At 49.7% G+C, this 16,616-nt stretch overlaps 7 protein-coding genes across 7 annotated transcripts; 5 read left to right on the top strand and 2 right to left on the bottom strand.

Annotated features, from left to right (window-relative positions):
* Positions 1 to 247: 247 nt before the first annotated feature.
* On the bottom strand, positions 248 to 3,015 carry FOBCDRAFT_293509 (ankyrin repeat-containing domain protein). Its single transcript, XM_031184554.3, has one exon. The coding sequence runs from the start codon at positions 2,810 to 2,812 to the stop codon at positions 461 to 463; it is 2,352 nt and encodes a 783-aa protein (XP_031040196.2). The 5' UTR covers positions 2,813 to 3,015; the 3' UTR covers positions 248 to 460.
* A 1,440-nt stretch (positions 3,016 to 4,455) lies between these two features.
* On the top strand, positions 4,456 to 5,482 carry FOBCDRAFT_36879 (caffeine-induced death protein 2). The gene is made up of 2 exons (XM_031184553.3): positions 4,456 to 4,747; positions 4,819 to 5,482. Exons 1-2 carry the CDS (start codon positions 4,681 to 4,683, stop codon positions 5,340 to 5,342), a joined length of 591 nt encoding a protein of 196 aa, XP_031040195.2. The 5' UTR covers positions 4,456 to 4,680; the 3' UTR covers positions 5,343 to 5,482.
* A 360-nt stretch (positions 5,483 to 5,842) lies between these two features.
* On the top strand, positions 5,843 to 9,058 carry FOBCDRAFT_36870 (NMDA receptor-regulated protein 1-domain-containing protein). Its single transcript, XM_031184552.3, has 3 exons — positions 5,843 to 7,042; positions 7,093 to 8,205; positions 8,267 to 9,058. Exons 1-3 carry the CDS (start codon positions 6,139 to 6,141, stop codon positions 8,707 to 8,709), a joined length of 2,460 nt encoding a protein of 819 aa, XP_031040194.2. The 5' UTR covers positions 5,843 to 6,138; the 3' UTR covers positions 8,710 to 9,058.
* A 215-nt stretch (positions 9,059 to 9,273) lies between these two features.
* FOBCDRAFT_223947 (ATP-NAD kinase-like domain-containing protein) lies at positions 9,274 to 11,587 on the top strand. Its single transcript, XM_031184548.3, has 4 exons — positions 9,274 to 9,831; positions 9,886 to 9,936; positions 10,001 to 11,007; positions 11,058 to 11,587. The coding sequence occupies exons 1-4, from the start codon at positions 9,726 to 9,728 to the stop codon at positions 11,424 to 11,426; spliced, it is 1,533 nt and encodes a 510-aa protein (XP_031040190.3). The 5' UTR covers positions 9,274 to 9,725; the 3' UTR covers positions 11,427 to 11,587.
* A 459-nt stretch (positions 11,588 to 12,046) lies between these two features.
* FOBCDRAFT_293505 (uncharacterized protein) lies at positions 12,047 to 13,311 on the top strand (the record flags this gene model as incomplete). Its single annotated transcript, XM_031184547.3, has 2 exons — positions 12,047 to 12,159; positions 12,247 to 13,311. 2 exons carry the CDS (start codon positions 12,047 to 12,049, stop codon positions 13,244 to 13,246), a joined length of 1,113 nt encoding a protein of 370 aa, XP_031040189.1. The 3' UTR covers positions 13,247 to 13,311.
* Positions 13,312 to 13,699: 388 nt separating this feature from the next.
* Positions 13,700 to 15,122, top strand: FOBCDRAFT_223944 (uncharacterized protein). Its single transcript, XM_059609645.1, has one exon. It carries the CDS (start codon positions 14,146 to 14,148, stop codon positions 14,827 to 14,829), a length of 684 nt encoding a protein of 227 aa, XP_059464947.1. The 5' UTR covers positions 13,700 to 14,145; the 3' UTR covers positions 14,830 to 15,122.
* A 1,124-nt stretch (positions 15,123 to 16,246) lies between these two features.
* Positions 16,247 to 16,613, bottom strand: FOBCDRAFT_274344 (uncharacterized protein; the record flags this gene model as incomplete). Its single annotated transcript, XM_031184544.2, has 2 exons — positions 16,247 to 16,457; positions 16,513 to 16,613. 2 exons carry the CDS (start codon positions 16,611 to 16,613, stop codon positions 16,247 to 16,249), a joined length of 312 nt encoding a protein of 103 aa, XP_031040186.2.
* Positions 16,614 to 16,616: the final 3 nt, after the last annotated feature.

Genomic DNA, 16,616 nt, shown 5'->3' with positions numbered 1-16,616 from the left:
TCCAACGCCGCGGCCGTTATTCCTCCCGTGCCGCTTAATCAGTAAGTAATTTCGCATTTCATGGCTTTTCGTATCCGTAACTGTGACTCGGCTGCCTCTCGCTTTTGGTATTGGACATGGGACATTGCTAGGGCTGAAAAGCTTAGCTATTGCACAGCACGTGGATCCGGATATAGAGGAATATGCATGGATTTATACCAACGTGCACATAGCATTCAGCGATACATAACTTGCACTCCGTCCATGACTTTAATTCACTGTTCATGCAAGCAGTTATAATGCATGATACGAGCAAACACCAAACATGAATAATATCTCGCCAAATTATAACAATTCTTTTGTGGTATCTCATCAAGCCCAAACCCGAACCCATATTACATACAGAGGATATACAGTTCCGCCGTCCAGCCATTACTCCATCCATTAAATCATAACCTTATCGCCAAGTATTACACCAAAGTCAGTTATACTTCCATCCCTCGATTAACTCCGCGACCTTATCCAGACCTCTTTGCATAGCCATGCCAGCTGGTGTGCCCTGTCGATAACCTCCAGTTCCGTCTCTGTCCTCCCAGGCATCCCACACCGCGTTTGCGTGGTACTGTCGAGCACCCTTCTCAAGCAACATCCTCACACCCCCGATGTGCCCGCGAAGAGCCGCGTAGTGAAGGGCTGTAGCGCCCCGATCGTTCTGATGATTCACGTCAATTCCCTGCTGTAGCAAGAGCTTGAGTGTTGCTTGGTTTGCCGATGCCTGGAAAAGAATTGTATCACCATGTGTTGTTAGAGCGTGCGTATTTGCACCGAGTCGAAGAAGTAACCGGACTGTCGAGATGTGCCCATGAGATGCAGCAACGGAGAGAGGTGTCCGACCAGGGAAGATGGTGCTCTCGAGAGAGGCACCATAGGATACAAGCCGCAGTAAGATCTCGTCTCGTGCGTGCTGAGCGGCAACGTGAATCGGTGTTGTCTGTGGCTCAGGTACCAGATATTCCTTACTGCCCTTCGAAGGGAACATGGATGACACCTGCATACCCGCCCCCAGCTCTAGGAGTGCCGTGACAAGGTCAACATCGCCCATCTTGACTGCGTGAGAAAGAATGCTCATCCCGTCCGGTCCTACTCGCTCGACATCAGCACCGAGTCTGATCAAGCGAAAGATGCTTTGCGCATTGCCAAGCTTGGCTGCCACGAGGAGAGGAGTTTCGCCTGTCTTATCCAAGATATCAACAGGTGCGCCTGCATCAGACAACAGCTGCAGAATGTGAGGTTTGTCCTTGTGGGCCGCCATATGCATCGCTGAGTATCCAGAGTGTCCTTGAGTGGCTGCTGGATCGGCTCCATGGGCGATGAGATATCGCACGGTTTCGTCATGTCCTGTGGATGCTGCTGCCAGTAAAGGTGTGTTTCCGTTGCGGCTGGGCAGATTAGGGTCTGCACCGCTATCTAGAAGAACAGCAGTGATAGCTGTGCAGCGAGAGTTGATGGCCATTGTGAGGGGAGTATGCTCGCGGAGTACGCGATCAACGTTTGCTCCTCGAGATATCAACACTTGGGAGAACTCTTGGTTGCGCATTGCGACAGCCATGTGGAGGGCTGTCTTTCCATCTGGTAATCGCACCTCTAGATCTGCACCAGCTTGTACGAGCTTTGTCGCCGCAGACCAGCGGCTATGCTGAATCGCCACGAGAAGTGGTGTCTGGCCATTATAATCGACCAGGTTGATATCGGCGCCTGCATCGATGAGAACTGGGAGCGTTTCATCGTCGATGACATCTGAAGCGGCCGAGAGGTGTAGAGCCGAGCACCCATCGTTATCGATCGCATTGACGCGGGCTTTCATGTGAATCACAAGAGTCGCAAATTGTTCCGAAAACCCGCATCTGATCCCCCTCATCAATGCTGTATGACCATCAGTAGTTGGCTCGTCAACATCTGCACCAGCGACGATGAGAAAAGCAGCGATCAGCATATGGCCTTTGTCGAAAGCGCGATGCAGTGGGGAGAGCATTGAACCAGCCAACATTATGTTGGGGTCTGCGCGTTCGAGAAGGATATGAAAGACAGCTGTCTCATCGCTCCGTTCAATGGCGTTGTGCAGCTCATTTGCGGCATCTTTGGTTCGCACGTAATTGACTCCTGGTGGTGGTACAAGTGTATCAAGTAGGATCTGAATCTCGGCAGAGTCACTGACTCTAGGTAACACGACAGATTGTTGGTTTGGCGCTGTGAACTTTCGAGCAAGGCTCCGTAGTGCCTCATCTACTCCAATATCTGGCTCAATCACGCGCCTCCTGTTGTCATTTTCCCCAAAGTTATAACCGGCACTACTAAGAGTTAGCCTTGAACCAGCGCACTTAGAAAAGAAGGTTACTTGCCGCGTCGCAGCATTAAGGAGAGTATGGAGAGACGCTTGGTGAGTGCGCAGCCGCGCAAGGTACTCTTTCAATGCTGCTTCGTTCCAGACGATGATAAGCTGTGGTTCGCTGAGGTGAATGCCGCTGTCCCTATCTGGACCCTTTATGCGTTTCAATGCTGCCCTCAGCTCATGCACATCCTTCGAAACGGAATAGACGAATTCGTTGTTTGATGCCCGAACATTTTCTGTGCCACCTTCAATCGACCGGCTGAGTTCGTGTAACCTGTCAAGCGCATTTGTGATCGCGCGACACTCCTTGGCGAGCGAAGCCAAAGTAACTGGGCTGGTATTGAGACAATTAGAGATACCCCTACATTCCTCAGAAAGTTGCTCGCATATATCAATCAAATCCTGCAGGTCTGCTTTCTCGACCCGACTCTGAAGTTGATCCATCCTTGGAGAAGAACAAAATTTGGTGGAAGTTGGTCGACTCAGAAATGCCAAAGTAGTACAAGCCACCAAACGAGATCAGACTCGAGCAGGAAACTTGGGGGGTAATGTACGATTTGACAGCTGCAAATACTTCCGTAAGCTTGCGGTTCCTGCAGAGAACGGATCAAGCCCGTGCTTTCGCCTTGGCCGTGCTGAAATTCGTGCGCAGCAAAGCAAAGCAAAAGGAAGGGTAGAAGCCTCAACTCAAATCGATTCAACGCAAGAGAGTGACGACGGCCCGGGCTCTATTTGCTGCACACCGTCGTCACATATTGAGACCAGGCAATCCACAAAGCAAAGTCACAAGAGGCTAAAGAGGTTCCGAGAAACAGAGCGAGTCGGCTTCTAGCCCGTAAGCAAGCCGTGCGCTGCTGTAGCCTGTAAGCCAACATCCATCCATGGATGGTGATTCCTAGCGTTAGGTGCGTGGCAGTTGGTCCTGTCCTGTCCTGGGCGTTGGATCTAGCGCAACCGCTCAGTCATGGATAAGGGGACAAGCACCCAACTGCGTGGGAATTAGTTGATCAATACCCAGAACGGCGACAAATAGGGTGCGTTGGTGCTTGAGCCGGCAGATGGGTCTCAACGGTGGCGTCTGCATCTGCAGGTTCGTGAGTCGCTCTCTTTGCGTCTTTTATCCAATCTGGCAGTTACGGAGTCTCGAAGCCTTTTTAGCCTTATGGGGAAGTAAAGCCGCTAGACAGATCCCTGACTGAAGAAATGTGACCGAGTCTGTTGAGGACCTGAGATCCAGTGCAGTCTTGATTATCATGCTCAATCAGCCCTGCTCAGGGAATGCCCCATCGGAGGATTGTACGCAACGCCCAAACGGTGAGGCGTCGATGGTATTAGTATGTCAATGCTTAAATGGCGCCTCGTGGCGGCCCAGTATCCAGTAAGGCGAGAGGCTGCCCGCAATCCATCGCCAACATTGGATCTCCGGAAACCCGTCTGCCCAGTGCGATATGCGATAACTGTCCATCCATTTTCAAGCGTAGCGCGGCTCCATTCGGCGGTGGCTACTTGCTTCAGCCGGCGAAAAAGCAATGCCGATTAGTTCGTCGTAGGCTGATTCAGAAGATGCAGACCCTGGATTTGAAGAGTGAAATTCTGTGCCTCGCCCTGAAAATGCCCCCTTGGCGTCACACGGGTTCCTGGCTTCTCGCCTTGACCCGGGACATGCATCAAGAGTTCAGTAATAGATTGCCCTCACTCAGCTTGTTTCAGCCCCATGAGATGGAGCAAAAGCCAGTCAGCTCGTTTCCAACAAAACCCACACAACAAGTGAAAGATAAGTGCAAGAGTTGCGGATTCGAAGGAAGAGCTTCAGGTACTTCTCGAGACTACGAGCAACCATAATTGAAACTAACTTGAATTAGAATGTCTCGCATTCAAAGTCTAATCCCCTCGTAAACTCTCTCTTGATATCGTCATTGCCTGGGGGCTTCTGTCGTGCAGTGATGGATCGAGACTACCAGGATCAAGCTGGGGGATCTCTGCAAGGATCAAGTGGTCAGCGGAGTCAGAGTTTATCCGGACTTTCCGGATACAAGCAGCCGGACCTTAGCTCCGGCTAACTCTTTAGTTGCGTCACTGAAGTCGAGATAGAACCAACCATCACTCACGATATTTTTCTAACGACTAACGCGACTCGACTCGACTCGACCCTGTTTCAGATCCGTTACGAGCCACGTTCTTGACTTAATACGCTAGCAACTATTTCGAATTTCTAATCAGCTGAACTTAAACATCCGCCCATTCTGGCTGGGATACTCTGGAAGGGTTCGCCGGACGCTCAGAAACAGAGCTCCTCGCGGCCGAAGAATACCATGACTCAACCATCTACACAACCTCAGCTTACTCCACAGTTCTGTTTCTCGTATGGCACTTTGCGAGGTATGTTCGAGTCAGAAGTATCGGCTGTTCGAATACCCGACTGACTGTTTTACTCTCTCTTTTCTTTTCAGACTTTCTTCGACTTTCAAGATCTTCCATCGATGATTCAATCACACAGAATCTGAATGCGCTTGTGACGCCGTCTCGATCCGGATTTGACCCCTCGTCCACCTCGCAACGCGTACCAAGGCCAACTTCAAAACAGATTGACCCTCAGTCATGCTTAGATTTCAAGGAGAGAGTGCTATTTCCTTCATGGGAGACCCGGACTGAAGTATTAAATTACTGCGCTCTTGTAGCGGCAAGCCCGGACCCTGATGACCCGGACCGAACCATCAGGGAACTAGAGAAAGAACAAGACCGCGATAGAACAGTCGATGAACGATTAGATCCGTATTCAGGTAGATTCTTCCCACGTGAAGCACGTACCGAGCGCCTAGCTTCGCTTGTAAGACAAGAGAGGGGCGTAGAGGGTATCGTACGACATAGAACGTGGGAGGTCGTACAGCAACGATGCGGAGGCGACCCTTTTGAAAGCTGGGAGGACACAATCATCAAATGGAGGAAGGCCCAAAACTTGAAAACGAATGTATAATTTATGATATCACGAAACGACCACTCAGATCCTCCAAAGACCATTGGAGTTCGAAATTTACAAGAGAAGGACTGTAGGATAGGGACTTGCTGTACGATATTGACGCCTCTTGTATAACAGTAACATACAATCTTCAAAGAGCCCCTCTGATCTTACCTAAACCTCTTCATCACTTAGTATAGACGTCTAAAGCTTTGGTGTCTCTCGTAGCATGCCCCGTGTGCCAAACAGATTAACCAGATGCTAAAATCGATCAGTCATTTCGTGTTTATTCATATTTACTCGTTGATAATATACACTCCGTATGGTATCTTGAAGTATTCCCATGAAATTATGGATTGATTCATTCAATACCAGATTCTTTGCCAACTCTCATGAGGCTTCCATGCTGTCATGGGTCCTAAACTGCCCCGCCAAAACCACCAACTCCGCATAACTCAGCAACCCACCGCAGGCAGCCTCCGAGAAATTGCCGGTCTACCGTAGCAATTCCTGTCCACATCATTTCGTACCTAAGTTGTATGGTACAGCACCTTCAGCTTTACACGACATCTCTCCACAATCGCCGGTCAGGGAAGCCGCCTCTTTACCCTTCATTATCCTCCTCTCATCATCTCCTGGCGAGGTTTTTGTCTCGTCAAAGCTTCTCTGTACCTTTTCCTCTCTCTCGCCCACACATCCCTCATTCGATCCTGCTGGGAGCTTTTAATCCTCGCCGACAACGGACGCCGGTCGCAATTAACTAGCTCACGACTTCTTTACGGTCCGAAGACTAGAGCTGTGTCCCATAATCACGATGCCGCAACCTCTTGCCTCTAAGGAGGCCTCGCTCTTCCGCTCCGTTATTCGATACTATGAGGACAAGCAATACAAGCGTGGTCTCAAGTCCGCTGAGCTTATTCTCAAGAAGCATCCGAAACATGGAGACACCACTGCGATGAAGGCCTTGATTCTGAACTCTCAGGGCAAGACAGAAGAAGCTTTTGCATTGGGAAAGGAAGCCTTGACCATGGATATGAAGTCGCACATCTGCTGGCACGTGTATGGTCTGCTGCACCGGGCAAACAAGAATTTCGAGGAGGCTATCAAGGCGTACAAGTTTGCTCTGCGACTAGAGCCTGAGTCAGCACAAATTCAGCGCGATCTGGCTATTCTGCAAATTCAATGCCGTGACTATCAAGGATACATCCAAAGTCGAACCGCTATGCTCCAGGCCCGACCTCAGATGCGCCAAAGCTGGACTGCGCTCGCCATTGCTCACCACCTTTCCGGAAACCCCGCTGAAGCTGAGAAGGTCATGAATACGTATGAGGAAACCTTGAAAACAAAGCCCTCGAAATTCGACAATGAGCACTCAGAAGCAATTATGTACAAGAACTCTCTAATTGCGGAGCAAGGAGACTATGAACGGGCACTTGAGCATCTAAACACGGCTGCTAAGCAAAATCTTGATCGATTGGCTGTCATGGAGGCTCGCGCCGAGTATCTTCACAAGTTGGACAAGAAGGAGGAAGCTGCCAAGGCCTACCGGGCTCTCCTTGACCGCAACTCGGAGCACCCCGCATACTACGAGAAGCTCTTGGAGGTCCTAGAGGTATCGGAAGACGACTCGAAGGCTCGTAAGGCTATCTATGATGAATATGCGGAGAAGTCCCCTCGTTGCGATGCCGCGCGCCGGTTGCCGCTGGACTTTTTGTCAGGTAAATCCTACCGAGACACTAGCCAGCCACCAGTACTAACTCGTTAATAGGCGATGACTTCAAGCAGGCTGCTGAGGCCTATTTGACGTTGATGCTTAACAAGGGAGTGCCATCGACCTTCGCTAATCTTAAGCATCTTTACTCCGACTCATTCAAGAAGGACACCCTCCGTGAACTGGCCAAGAACTATTTGAACTCGCAGGGTGCTGATTCGGAGAGCAAGGATAAAGGAGAAGCGGCAGCACTGTACTACCTTGCACAGCACTACAACTACCATCTCAGCCGCGACTTGACAAAAGCCATGGAGTACGTCGAGAAGGCAATTGAGAAGGACCCCAAGAGCGTTGATTTTGCCATGACCAAGGCACGAATCATTAAGCATGGCGGAAACATACAAGAAGCCTCCAAGGCAATGGATCGAGCCAGGAAGCTTGATCTTAAGGATAGATACATTAACACAAAAGCAGCCAAGTACCAGCTTCGCAACAACGAAAACGATAAGGCTCTCAAGACAGTTGGGCTTTTCACTCGCGCAGAAACTGTTGGCGGTCCCTTGGCGGATCTTTTGGATATGCAGAGTGTCTGGTTCTTGACAGAAGACGGCGAGGCATATGCTCGCCAAGGCAATGTTGCCCTTGCTCTAAAGCGATTCCAGCAAATCTTCAACATCTTTGAGGTGTGGCAGGAGGACCAGTTCGATTTTCACAGCTTCTCTCTGCGCAAGGGCCAGATCCGCGCCTACATCGATATGATGCGATGGGAAGACCATGTCCGTGATCATCCCTTCTTCTCAAGGGCCGCTCTGGATGCGATTGAAGTTTACCTCAAGTTGGCCGATAAGCCTTCCGCAAATGGTATCAATGGCGCCGATGGAGAGGACGCTGAGGATGCCCTGGCCAAGAAGAAGGCCGCCAAAAAGGCTAGAAAGGAGCAGCAACGTCTCGAAAAAGAGGCTGCCGAGTTACAAGCTAAGCAAGACCCTAACAAGGGCAAGGATAAGGATGGAGAAGTCAAGAAGCAGGACGACGATCCTTTCGGACTGAAACTCGCCGAAACCACCGACCCTCTCGGCGATGCCATGAAGTTCGTTAACCCCTTACTACAATTCAGCCCCAAGAACATCAACGCCCAGTTCGCTGGCTTCGAGGTCTACATGCGTCGCAGTAAGTTGAATACCATGGATAACCAAGTTCTTATTTATTTACTGACCCGTTCTTCTTACAGAGAAGTACGTTCTTGCCCTACGCTGTCTCACAGCTGCCCTAGCACTTGACCCCAAGTCACCCAGGGTGCACGAGCATACTGTAGCGTTCACTCAACTATTGAAGACTGCGACAGACATTGAGCCTAAGGTTCTGGAGGTGCTGAAGGCTGAGTTCAAAGCAGTCGATCCTTCCACGGATCTCGTCAAGTTCAACAACGAGTTCCTTGCTGCCAACAAGGGTAGCCCTAGACACGTTCTTTCCGCCATCAAGGCACAGAGACTGTTGGGCCAGGATAAGGCTAAGAGTGAGGAGGACGTTTCTGGCATCTTGGATATCCCTGATGTGACCTATGAGGATGCCGTCGAGGGGCTTCAGGTGCTTAAGGGCTGGAGGAGTTCTCAGGTGGAAGCATACAAGAAGGCGGCCCAGGAGAAGTTCCCCGATGTGACGAGACTCGCATAAGGGGGCGTTGCTTACTTTCTTACTTGCTGATACTCAAAAAGTTTGTGGGGGGTTCAGCACATGACATGATGATGCTGAATGACATTGGCCATATAGATAGATGCATGCAACCGAGGCTGCGATTCCGAGGTGTTCCAGTTCAGGTTAGAAAAAGGAGAAGGAAGGAGAAGGAAGGACAGTTTGGCGCAAGGAATCACTCCGAAGATGGCGGGGAAATGGAGTTTTGGGAACATGGGGAAAAGTTAAAGCATCCATCCATCGTGTAGAACAAGCATGCCGCTATCAGCCTCATTGGTCGAGTACATTGGCTAAACAAGAAGAAGCCGTTAATCTCATCGGATGCATCCGGGGAACTGAGATCTTAGTTACGTCGGACGTGATGACAAATCTGAGGTAAGCCCGTAAAGGGCAATAATTCCTTGTGTCGAAGTCAAATCGACGTCTTCGTGATATCTCGTGGCTCCGCGGCCACCGAACACTACAGCTAGTGTGGAGTTGGTGACTATTTCTGGTTGTCTTACCGCGGCACCGTCTGGCAGCTACGATAGCCCCAGTCTTACACTCCACCACGTCAGGCACTGTTGGCACTACTGGTTCTAACTATCAGCTGCCAGCAGGTGTGCGCAATTGACTTCTATAGGGACCTGGCCAGTCACGAATGCAGGCATTTACAGGGGCTTTAGGTCTGTAATCTCGGATGCGACCCCCCACAGATCAACAGCCTAGGTTCAACGGGCATCCGCGTAATCCGATTGATCCTAAGAAGCAACTCCTTGCGGAAACATTCCAAAACATACCCTCGTTGTCAGAGGCTTTGGATTGTTGTCTTTCCTTTTTATGTCGCCAGAGCGAGCTGCCCCAGTCCTTCATTTTCTCGACTTTCTTTATCGAATCTATTGTTTCTGTACGCGATCAATCATAACCGCGACGATCGAACTAACCCCTGTACCCCTTAGCGCTTTAAGGTGTTCGGTATAAAACACAATCGATAAGCTCGCTGACTGACATCAGCTTCAATGAACACGGAGATTGATCGAAAAATGGACGAAGGCATTGGAATGTTGCTCCTCTTGGAGGATAAGAAGAAGTTGACCATTGGAATCGAAGAACTGGAGCTCAACGGTGCGGATCTTTTGGAGAAGACGTGACGCCAAGTCCTCGACTGATCATTAACAGACCCTGCTGCAAACAAGTCAACTCGCTCCTCCTGTGCTCCTTTCTCTGGCAGTAAGAACTCAGAACTGTGATACGACACAATATGGAAACACTTACTGATCATGCTTCTCTACAGAACCCGCTCCCAAGAATAGAATACCCTTCTACAACGTCCTCTGGGCCGAGCTCTCCAACGACCAGATCACAATCGACTACGCCCATCACGCTTCGAAGACATTGATCAAACCTAAGAAATGGATTTTCACGCTTGCGAAGGACGACGAGTCGACCAGCGGTACACCAGCCGAGATCTTCGTCAAGACCCTCATGACACGCGCCTACGGTAATGCGCAGTCTCAGAAACGCGCCTACGTGCTGATCAACCCGAACTCTGGTCCTGGCGGTGCTATCAAGCAGTGGGAGACTGAGGTGAAGCCGCTCTTCCAGGCTGCAAAGATGCAGATTGACCCCGTGATATTGAAGCACGGTGGAGAAGCCGTTGAACTGGCGCAAAACGCCGACTTGTCCAGATACGATACCATCATGGCATGTTCCGGTGATGGAACGCCACACGAGATTTTCAACGGCCTTGCTAAGCGACCCGATGCTGCGAGAGCGCTTTCTACGATGCCCGTCAGCCATATCCCTTGTGGCTCAGGAAACGCATTCTCTTGCAACTTGTACGGATCTCATCGACCTTCTTTCGCTGCCCTTGCCATCATCAAGGGTGTCGTGACCCCGATGGATTTGGTGTCAGTCACTAGTGGCCACAACCGCATCATTTCGTTCCTGTCCCAGACGCTCGGCCTCATTGCCGAATGCGATCTCGGCACAGAGCATATGCGATGGATGGGTAGTGCGCGTTTCGAAGTCGGTGTCGTTCAGCGCATGTTTAAGAAGAAGTGTTATCCCTTTGACCTGGCTGTCAAGGTGGAGATCGAAGACAAAGGCGATGTCAAGGCTCATTACAAGCATCACGCGAGCTCCACGAGCCTGAACCATCTAGCTAAGAAGCTTGATGCAGACCCCGTAGCTGAAGATGCAGGTTTGCCGCCGTTGAAGTATGGCACGATCCAGGATGATCTCCCTGAAGGATGGGAGTTGATTCCCTATGACAAGGTTGGCACATTCTACGCCGGTAACGTGAGTAATCAAACTAGCCCTTGCATTTGGAATAATACTGACTGTCACAGATGGCTTATATGTCACCCGATGCTCCGTTTTTCGCTGCCTCACTCATCTCAGATGGTTTGATGGACCTCGTCACTATCGATGGTGACCTGCCTTTCTTCACAGCCATTAAGGTCCTTCTCGATGTTGAAGCCGAGAAACTGTTTGACAACCCTCATGTCACCTACAAGAAGATCTCAGCTTACCGCATCATTCCTCGCGATCAAGAGGATGGCTATATCAGCATCGATGGTGAGAAGTGCCCATTTGGACCTTTCCAGGCCGAGATCCACCAGGGCCTTGGGCGAGTCATCTCCAAGTCTGGCAAGTATGAGGCTGCGGGACCCAAGAATTGGGACAAGGTGACACTAGCAGACCGCATTCATGGATGAAAAGAGGACATGAAATCGGATGTACGATGTGTTGAAATGGTGGTTGTTAGGGAAGCAGATGGAAAGAAAGGCTTCTTGGCCATAATGATACCCACGTAAAAGGATGTGCACATAGCAAGGCTTCTAGAAGTAGCAATTTTAATTCAGTGATTTGGTTTTGATTCAGGATTTCTTTTGAACCACCGATCTGTAGTAGCTATTCTCCTTTTCGGTATAAGTTTGGTACTGCAGCATGCAGCAATTGGCTTTTCGATGTGACGATTGAGGAGAGAAAATACATTGGTCTTTCTAGATAGCCTCGTCCCTATTCACTTGATAGAATCACAGTCCTAAATTATTCAAGGCACAATCAAGTCCTTTAGCTTTCCACCCTCATCATTATGATAAGCTGAGATGGACGCAGGAACCAACAGTGGATCGCGGGGTCCTTGAAAGCTACCCCACTGTCAACCTCAAGTCTTCATAGCAACTGACTTCATTCAACCTCTATTATATTCAACAAGACTCTGTGCCCCGTGCAGCGCAACAAGGCTCTCAATTCTGTGCACTCGAGGCTCAAGGCATTGCATTTCTAATCAAAGTTCTTTTCCGGCACCGAGAGCAGCTCCTTTGTGCATGATATGGCTCGTCGAGGTCGAGGTAACAGGATGCCATCAGGCCCCTGGGGGAGATTGAAACCTGTCGAGCAGGACCCGCTACAAAGTATTGGTCTTCCTTCTAAGGGTGATGACAGGTGTGTATTAGACGGTCAATGTTATATATAGACACGAGAGATTGATCACTTTCGACAAGACAAGAGAGACGGGCTGACCAGAGACAGCTTACTCAACCCCAAGACCCAGGAGTGGTATTATAATCAGATAATTTCACGTTTCCTTGCTTTCTGCACGGAAGCCGGTGACAAGGACTCAATTATAAGGAGTTTTGACGCTCTAGATATAAGAGCAGTTGATCCAACTCCTGCAACACCATATACCAGACCTCCACCTGGATACAGACCGCCTTCCACAGCAACTTCTGCAGCAGCGTCATCTTCAACGCCAGCCTCGGAAACTCCAGCTACAAATGCTAGTGGTTCTTCTCAAACTCCTGGCTCAGATTCTGCCAATGCTGCCACATCGCCAGCGTCCTCTGCCCTGAGTGGCACATTGAAAGCCCTCCGTTCTATCATACCATCTAGTGGACCATCAACCTCGATGTTGGCAGCTATTGAGGACCCTGACAATACTAAATCTCTGCAGGATGTCCTGATGGCATTGAGAAAGCTTCGAGAAGGCTTGGTGGCTACAAAACGAGCTGATCTCTTCTCAATCCAAGCATACATCTTCTCCATCCGCCTGTCCATTCTTGCTAAGCATCCTGAATCATATCATCCGGCAATTCTACACCTTCTCCGATACATGGCTGTATGGACACCCATGGTTAATAGTGAGATCGAGGAGATTGCCGGTTACTTCATGCTGGATGCCGCATGTCGGCGTAGGGACCTGACCGAGGCATATTTCATCAGACAAGACTTCAATATCAGGAACAAGAAACTGGACCGGATACTCAAAGCGCTGGCGCACGACGACTATGTCTCATGGCAGTTCTCGAAGAAACAAGTTAGTCGACACTGCTTGAAGTTGATGGAGTGGGCCGACGACGATTTGAGACTTCACACCCTGAAATGCTTTTCAAGGTCGTACTTCAACGTGGATTTGCCATTCTTGGAGTTTGCTACTGGTCGCAAGTGGGATGAACTGAAAGAGAAGGACAAGGTCGGATGGGAACTTGGCGATGAAGAAAAGGTCACCATTCGGAAAGTAAGAGCGAAGTGAAAGTCTTATCCCAGGGTTGGCACTTTCCTCAGCAGCTGATGGCAGGGGCGAGCAGTGTCTGGTTTGAGGAACTCACTTATAACTCTTTCCGTTGCTTCAATTCTAATGTACAGCGTTTCTTGTCGCCATCTCACTCTTCTATTGACGCTTCGGCCTCTACTGTCGTTCCTTGAATACCTTACCTGACTGAATGATGGATCTCAACCAGCAGATTATTACTATGGCCTCCTATACACCTCTAGCGAAGATCTGGCAGGGCCCTATTATTCTCTGCTCTCCAGTAAGGCAAATTCTGATAAAGGTGACCCGACGGAGACCCTGTTGGACTGAGAATTGGCAAGTTGCATAGACCATGCCTCCTTACCTACTACTAAATAAGCAGTACCGACCTCGGGCCCGTAGGTTGTGTTTGTTTCCTTCCACCAACCTGACCCCAGCAACCACAACTCAACATCGCGAACTCACTTGGCGACCAAGGTATTTTGGAAATGCAGACACTTTAAATGAATACTAATATTATTTCGACTGTAGTCAACTTGAACATCGCTGCGAGCGATGGATAGCAACATCAAACCACAGCTTGCTTCACAACAAGATTCTGCTCTCTTCACCTTCTCTGCATCACTTGCAAAGTGAAGGCGCACTCGACAGAATTCCCTTTTGATCCTCACGCACCCCACTTAAGCAAATCAACTCCTTCCGACATCGCCATGGCACCTCCGCGAAAGAAACCCCGTACTCGTGCTGGTCCTAAGGACGACCCTGCCGATGAGCAGTCTGCTGGCATCCTCGCGGACTTTCGCACCTCCTGGCTTCTTAAGTATGCGCATCTCTTTCACCTCAAGCTCAGAGGCCATTCCAACCTTGCGCTGGGGAATAAGAGTCACTGACCTATATGCATGCACAGGAATGATGAGCAGCTAGTCGAGCTCAAGGTGAAAGGCGAAATCTTTCAAGTCGCCAAGAACGTCCTAACCAAGAACTCGGAGTACTTCGAAAGCTGTCTCAACGGTCGCTTTGCCGAGGCCAAAAAGGGAGGCGTTGAATTTAATGACGAGGACATCGAACCGCGATACCTCGCTCTCTACATTGGGGTCGCCTACAGTCACTCCTCTATTGTCCCACATGCGCATCCCCGTCCTGCCCAGAGTCCCGAGGCAGCACCTATCAAGACTCCTATGCGAGACTATGTCGAAGTCTACAAGCTTTGCGACCGCTTCATCAGCCCCAGCATGGGTGAATTCATTGCCCGCTGCATCGACGTCGCCATCGGCAATGGGCACCGCGCCCTCTACCGTACCGAGGCCGACCAAGGAACGCAGAAACTACTCATGCGCGACTTTGCCGACGGCTACGAGGCGCTTAACATGCAGCACAGTTCCCAGGCTGAGCTTGGCGACCGGATGATCACCTACTTCTGCGAGGGGGTCAGCTACAAAGCTTGGATTGAGACCATGGAGGAGCTTCGCGATCGTCCCAAGTTCATTGGCCATGTTTCTCGCGGCTTTGCGACCAAGCTTCAGGAGCTTCAGGTCGGCCGCAAACTCAAACGCAAGGAGTGGGCTGGACCTGGCGTTGCCTAGGATGACAACTTTCGCGGTGGGAGAAGAAGACGATGAGCTGCTTCGGGAGGAAAGGTATGGTCATTCGAGAAAGGTTCTGGTGACGAAGAATACCCAAATGTTGATATGATGATGATGCTAAGGGGAATGATATTTGGAACCATTGCGAAGGATGCATGGAGATGCAGCGTTACCAGTCGCTAGCAAGCAAGTGAAATGAGACTTTTCAAGAACATGTCATAATGACATATACCGTAAAAGAATTCAATTGGCGTTGCCGTAGTTGCCTCTGCAGAGCTTCATGTTCAGTGGTTCGGGGTATTGATAGTTGGTCGAGATATATATCTCATGATTGAACAACATCGGGACCTCGCATAAATAGATTGGCGAGCCGATAAGGGATATGATTGGCGTGCCTTATTTTGAAACTGAAACTTCACATTTAACTAGTTTGCTATCTGGTTGATTTTCAGTTGACATGTAGTTTATTGCTTGGCTATTATTTGTTCATTTCCTAGATATTCAGGCCCAGCTCCGACACTCTCTCTTATCAGATTTATCCAACCACCTCCGCGGCAACAAATCAATTCTCTTACTCATTGAACTGAGGTATTTCTCGGCTCAAAACTCAACAACCTTGCCCAGACGAAAAAGTCTTCTCGTATCATCGTCGCATGAAATCGCGGAAGATTACCACCGGGATAAACGAGGACGTAATGGACATCAATCACCGCACATGGGCAACGTCAGAGACAATGTCCTCGGAAGTGTTCCTCTGAGCTGATAGGGGTTCTTCGGGCCAGGGACCGGCTAAGTCGTCGGGAGTGGGGCCTTCGGGGGTGCTGATGGTTGAGGGATCGGTCGGGGCTCATTAGCCGCCGGGAAACCTCGGCCTGTGATCCAGCGAGGCTCATGACGTTTTGGGTTGAGTTGAATGTGAAAATTCAAGGCGTGAGCATGTGGGACTGGGCGACGACACACAAAGCAGGTAATCGAGGAAGAACGAGAACAAGACATGGTGCGTAAATGAGAGAATGATTGTGACCTGTAAAATGGGATATTCCTATACCCAAGTAGTGTATTGCAGTGTAGTGTAATCTTTCATGCAGCAAATCTGTCCCTAGGTCGTGTGAGATAAACCTGTAGACGAACAGTCTAGTGTTGATGAGATAAATGTTGGACCCTGAAAGCCAACCAGGTTAATTGTCCTTTCAAACAATAATCCCAAGCAAGATGGTATTCCTTTAAACGCCGTTCCAATGCAGTATTTCAAGGCTTTAGGTGGTCGTGAAAGCCATACCAGTAAACTCCGACACATCTCCGGGGGAGGTATCGCCGTCGCTTCAAGCAAATAAAATGAGAGAAGGGTGTTGTAAAGCCCGACTTTGGTGTTTTGTTTTTTTCTGATTTTCTTTGTTTCGTCCTTGGATGGATTCATTTATCGTTTCTCGTAATATTGAACGGCCTTTTCGAGTTCGTCGAGACTTGATCGATCACCGTACATATTCATGAGAGCCTCATTTCGCTCCCGGTATGCGGCATTCTCGCGCTCCATGGCTTCCATCTGAGCGATACGTCGTCTTTGGGCCATTTCGAGTGATAGCTTTGCTCCGTAACCAATAGCCACAACAGCCGCGACGGGCTTGACCCTGTAATTGATGGTCAGCGTGTGGTGTCGTGTGACACTGAGTATATGACACTTACAGCTTTCCAAAGGACATTCTCTTCTGGGGACGAAGGTGGGGAACAATGTTGGGATGGGTACGGGCGGCAGTGGAAAAGGATTGTCGAGGAACACGCATCATTGT

Source organism: Fusarium oxysporum, chromosome V (genome assembly GCF_013085055.1).
Source record: "Fusarium oxysporum Fo47 chromosome V, complete sequence".
Lineage (NCBI taxonomy): Eukaryota > Fungi > Ascomycota > Sordariomycetes > Hypocreales > Nectriaceae > Fusarium > Fusarium oxysporum.
This window is presented reverse-complemented; position numbering and strand designations above follow the sequence as displayed.

Excerpts from the sequence above, each read along its gene's own strand:
- FOBCDRAFT_293509 (XM_031184554.3), bottom strand. The coding sequence starts at position 2,812 with ATGGATCAACTTCAGAGTCGGGTCGAGAAAGCAGACCTGCAGGATTTG.
- FOBCDRAFT_36879 (XM_031184553.3), top strand. The coding sequence starts at position 4,681 with ATGACTCAACCATCTACACAACCTCAGCTTACTCCACAGTTCTGTTTC. Across the intron at positions 4,748-4,818 it reads CTCGTATGGCACTTTGCGAG|ACTTTCTTCGACTTTCAAGA; the intron begins GTATGTTCGAGT and ends TTTTCTTTTCAG.
- FOBCDRAFT_36870 (XM_031184552.3), top strand. The coding sequence starts at position 6,139 with ATGCCGCAACCTCTTGCCTCTAAGGAGGCCTCGCTCTTCCGCTCCGTT. Across the intron at positions 7,043-7,092 it reads GCCGCTGGACTTTTTGTCAG|GCGATGACTTCAAGCAGGCT; the intron begins GTAAATCCTACC and ends ACTCGTTAATAG. Across the intron at positions 8,206-8,266 it reads CGAGGTCTACATGCGTCGCA|AGAAGTACGTTCTTGCCCTA; the intron begins GTAAGTTGAATA and ends TTCTTCTTACAG.
- FOBCDRAFT_223947 (XM_031184548.3), top strand. The coding sequence starts at position 9,726 with ATGAACACGGAGATTGATCGAAAAATGGACGAAGGCATTGGAATGTTG. Across the intron at positions 9,832-9,885 it reads CGAAGAACTGGAGCTCAACG|ACCCTGCTGCAAACAAGTCA; the intron begins GTGCGGATCTTT and ends GATCATTAACAG. Across the intron at positions 9,937-10,000 it reads CTGTGCTCCTTTCTCTGGCA|AACCCGCTCCCAAGAATAGA; the intron begins GTAAGAACTCAG and ends GCTTCTCTACAG.
- FOBCDRAFT_223944 (XM_059609645.1), top strand. The coding sequence starts at position 14,146 with ATGCACAGGAATGATGAGCAGCTAGTCGAGCTCAAGGTGAAAGGCGAA.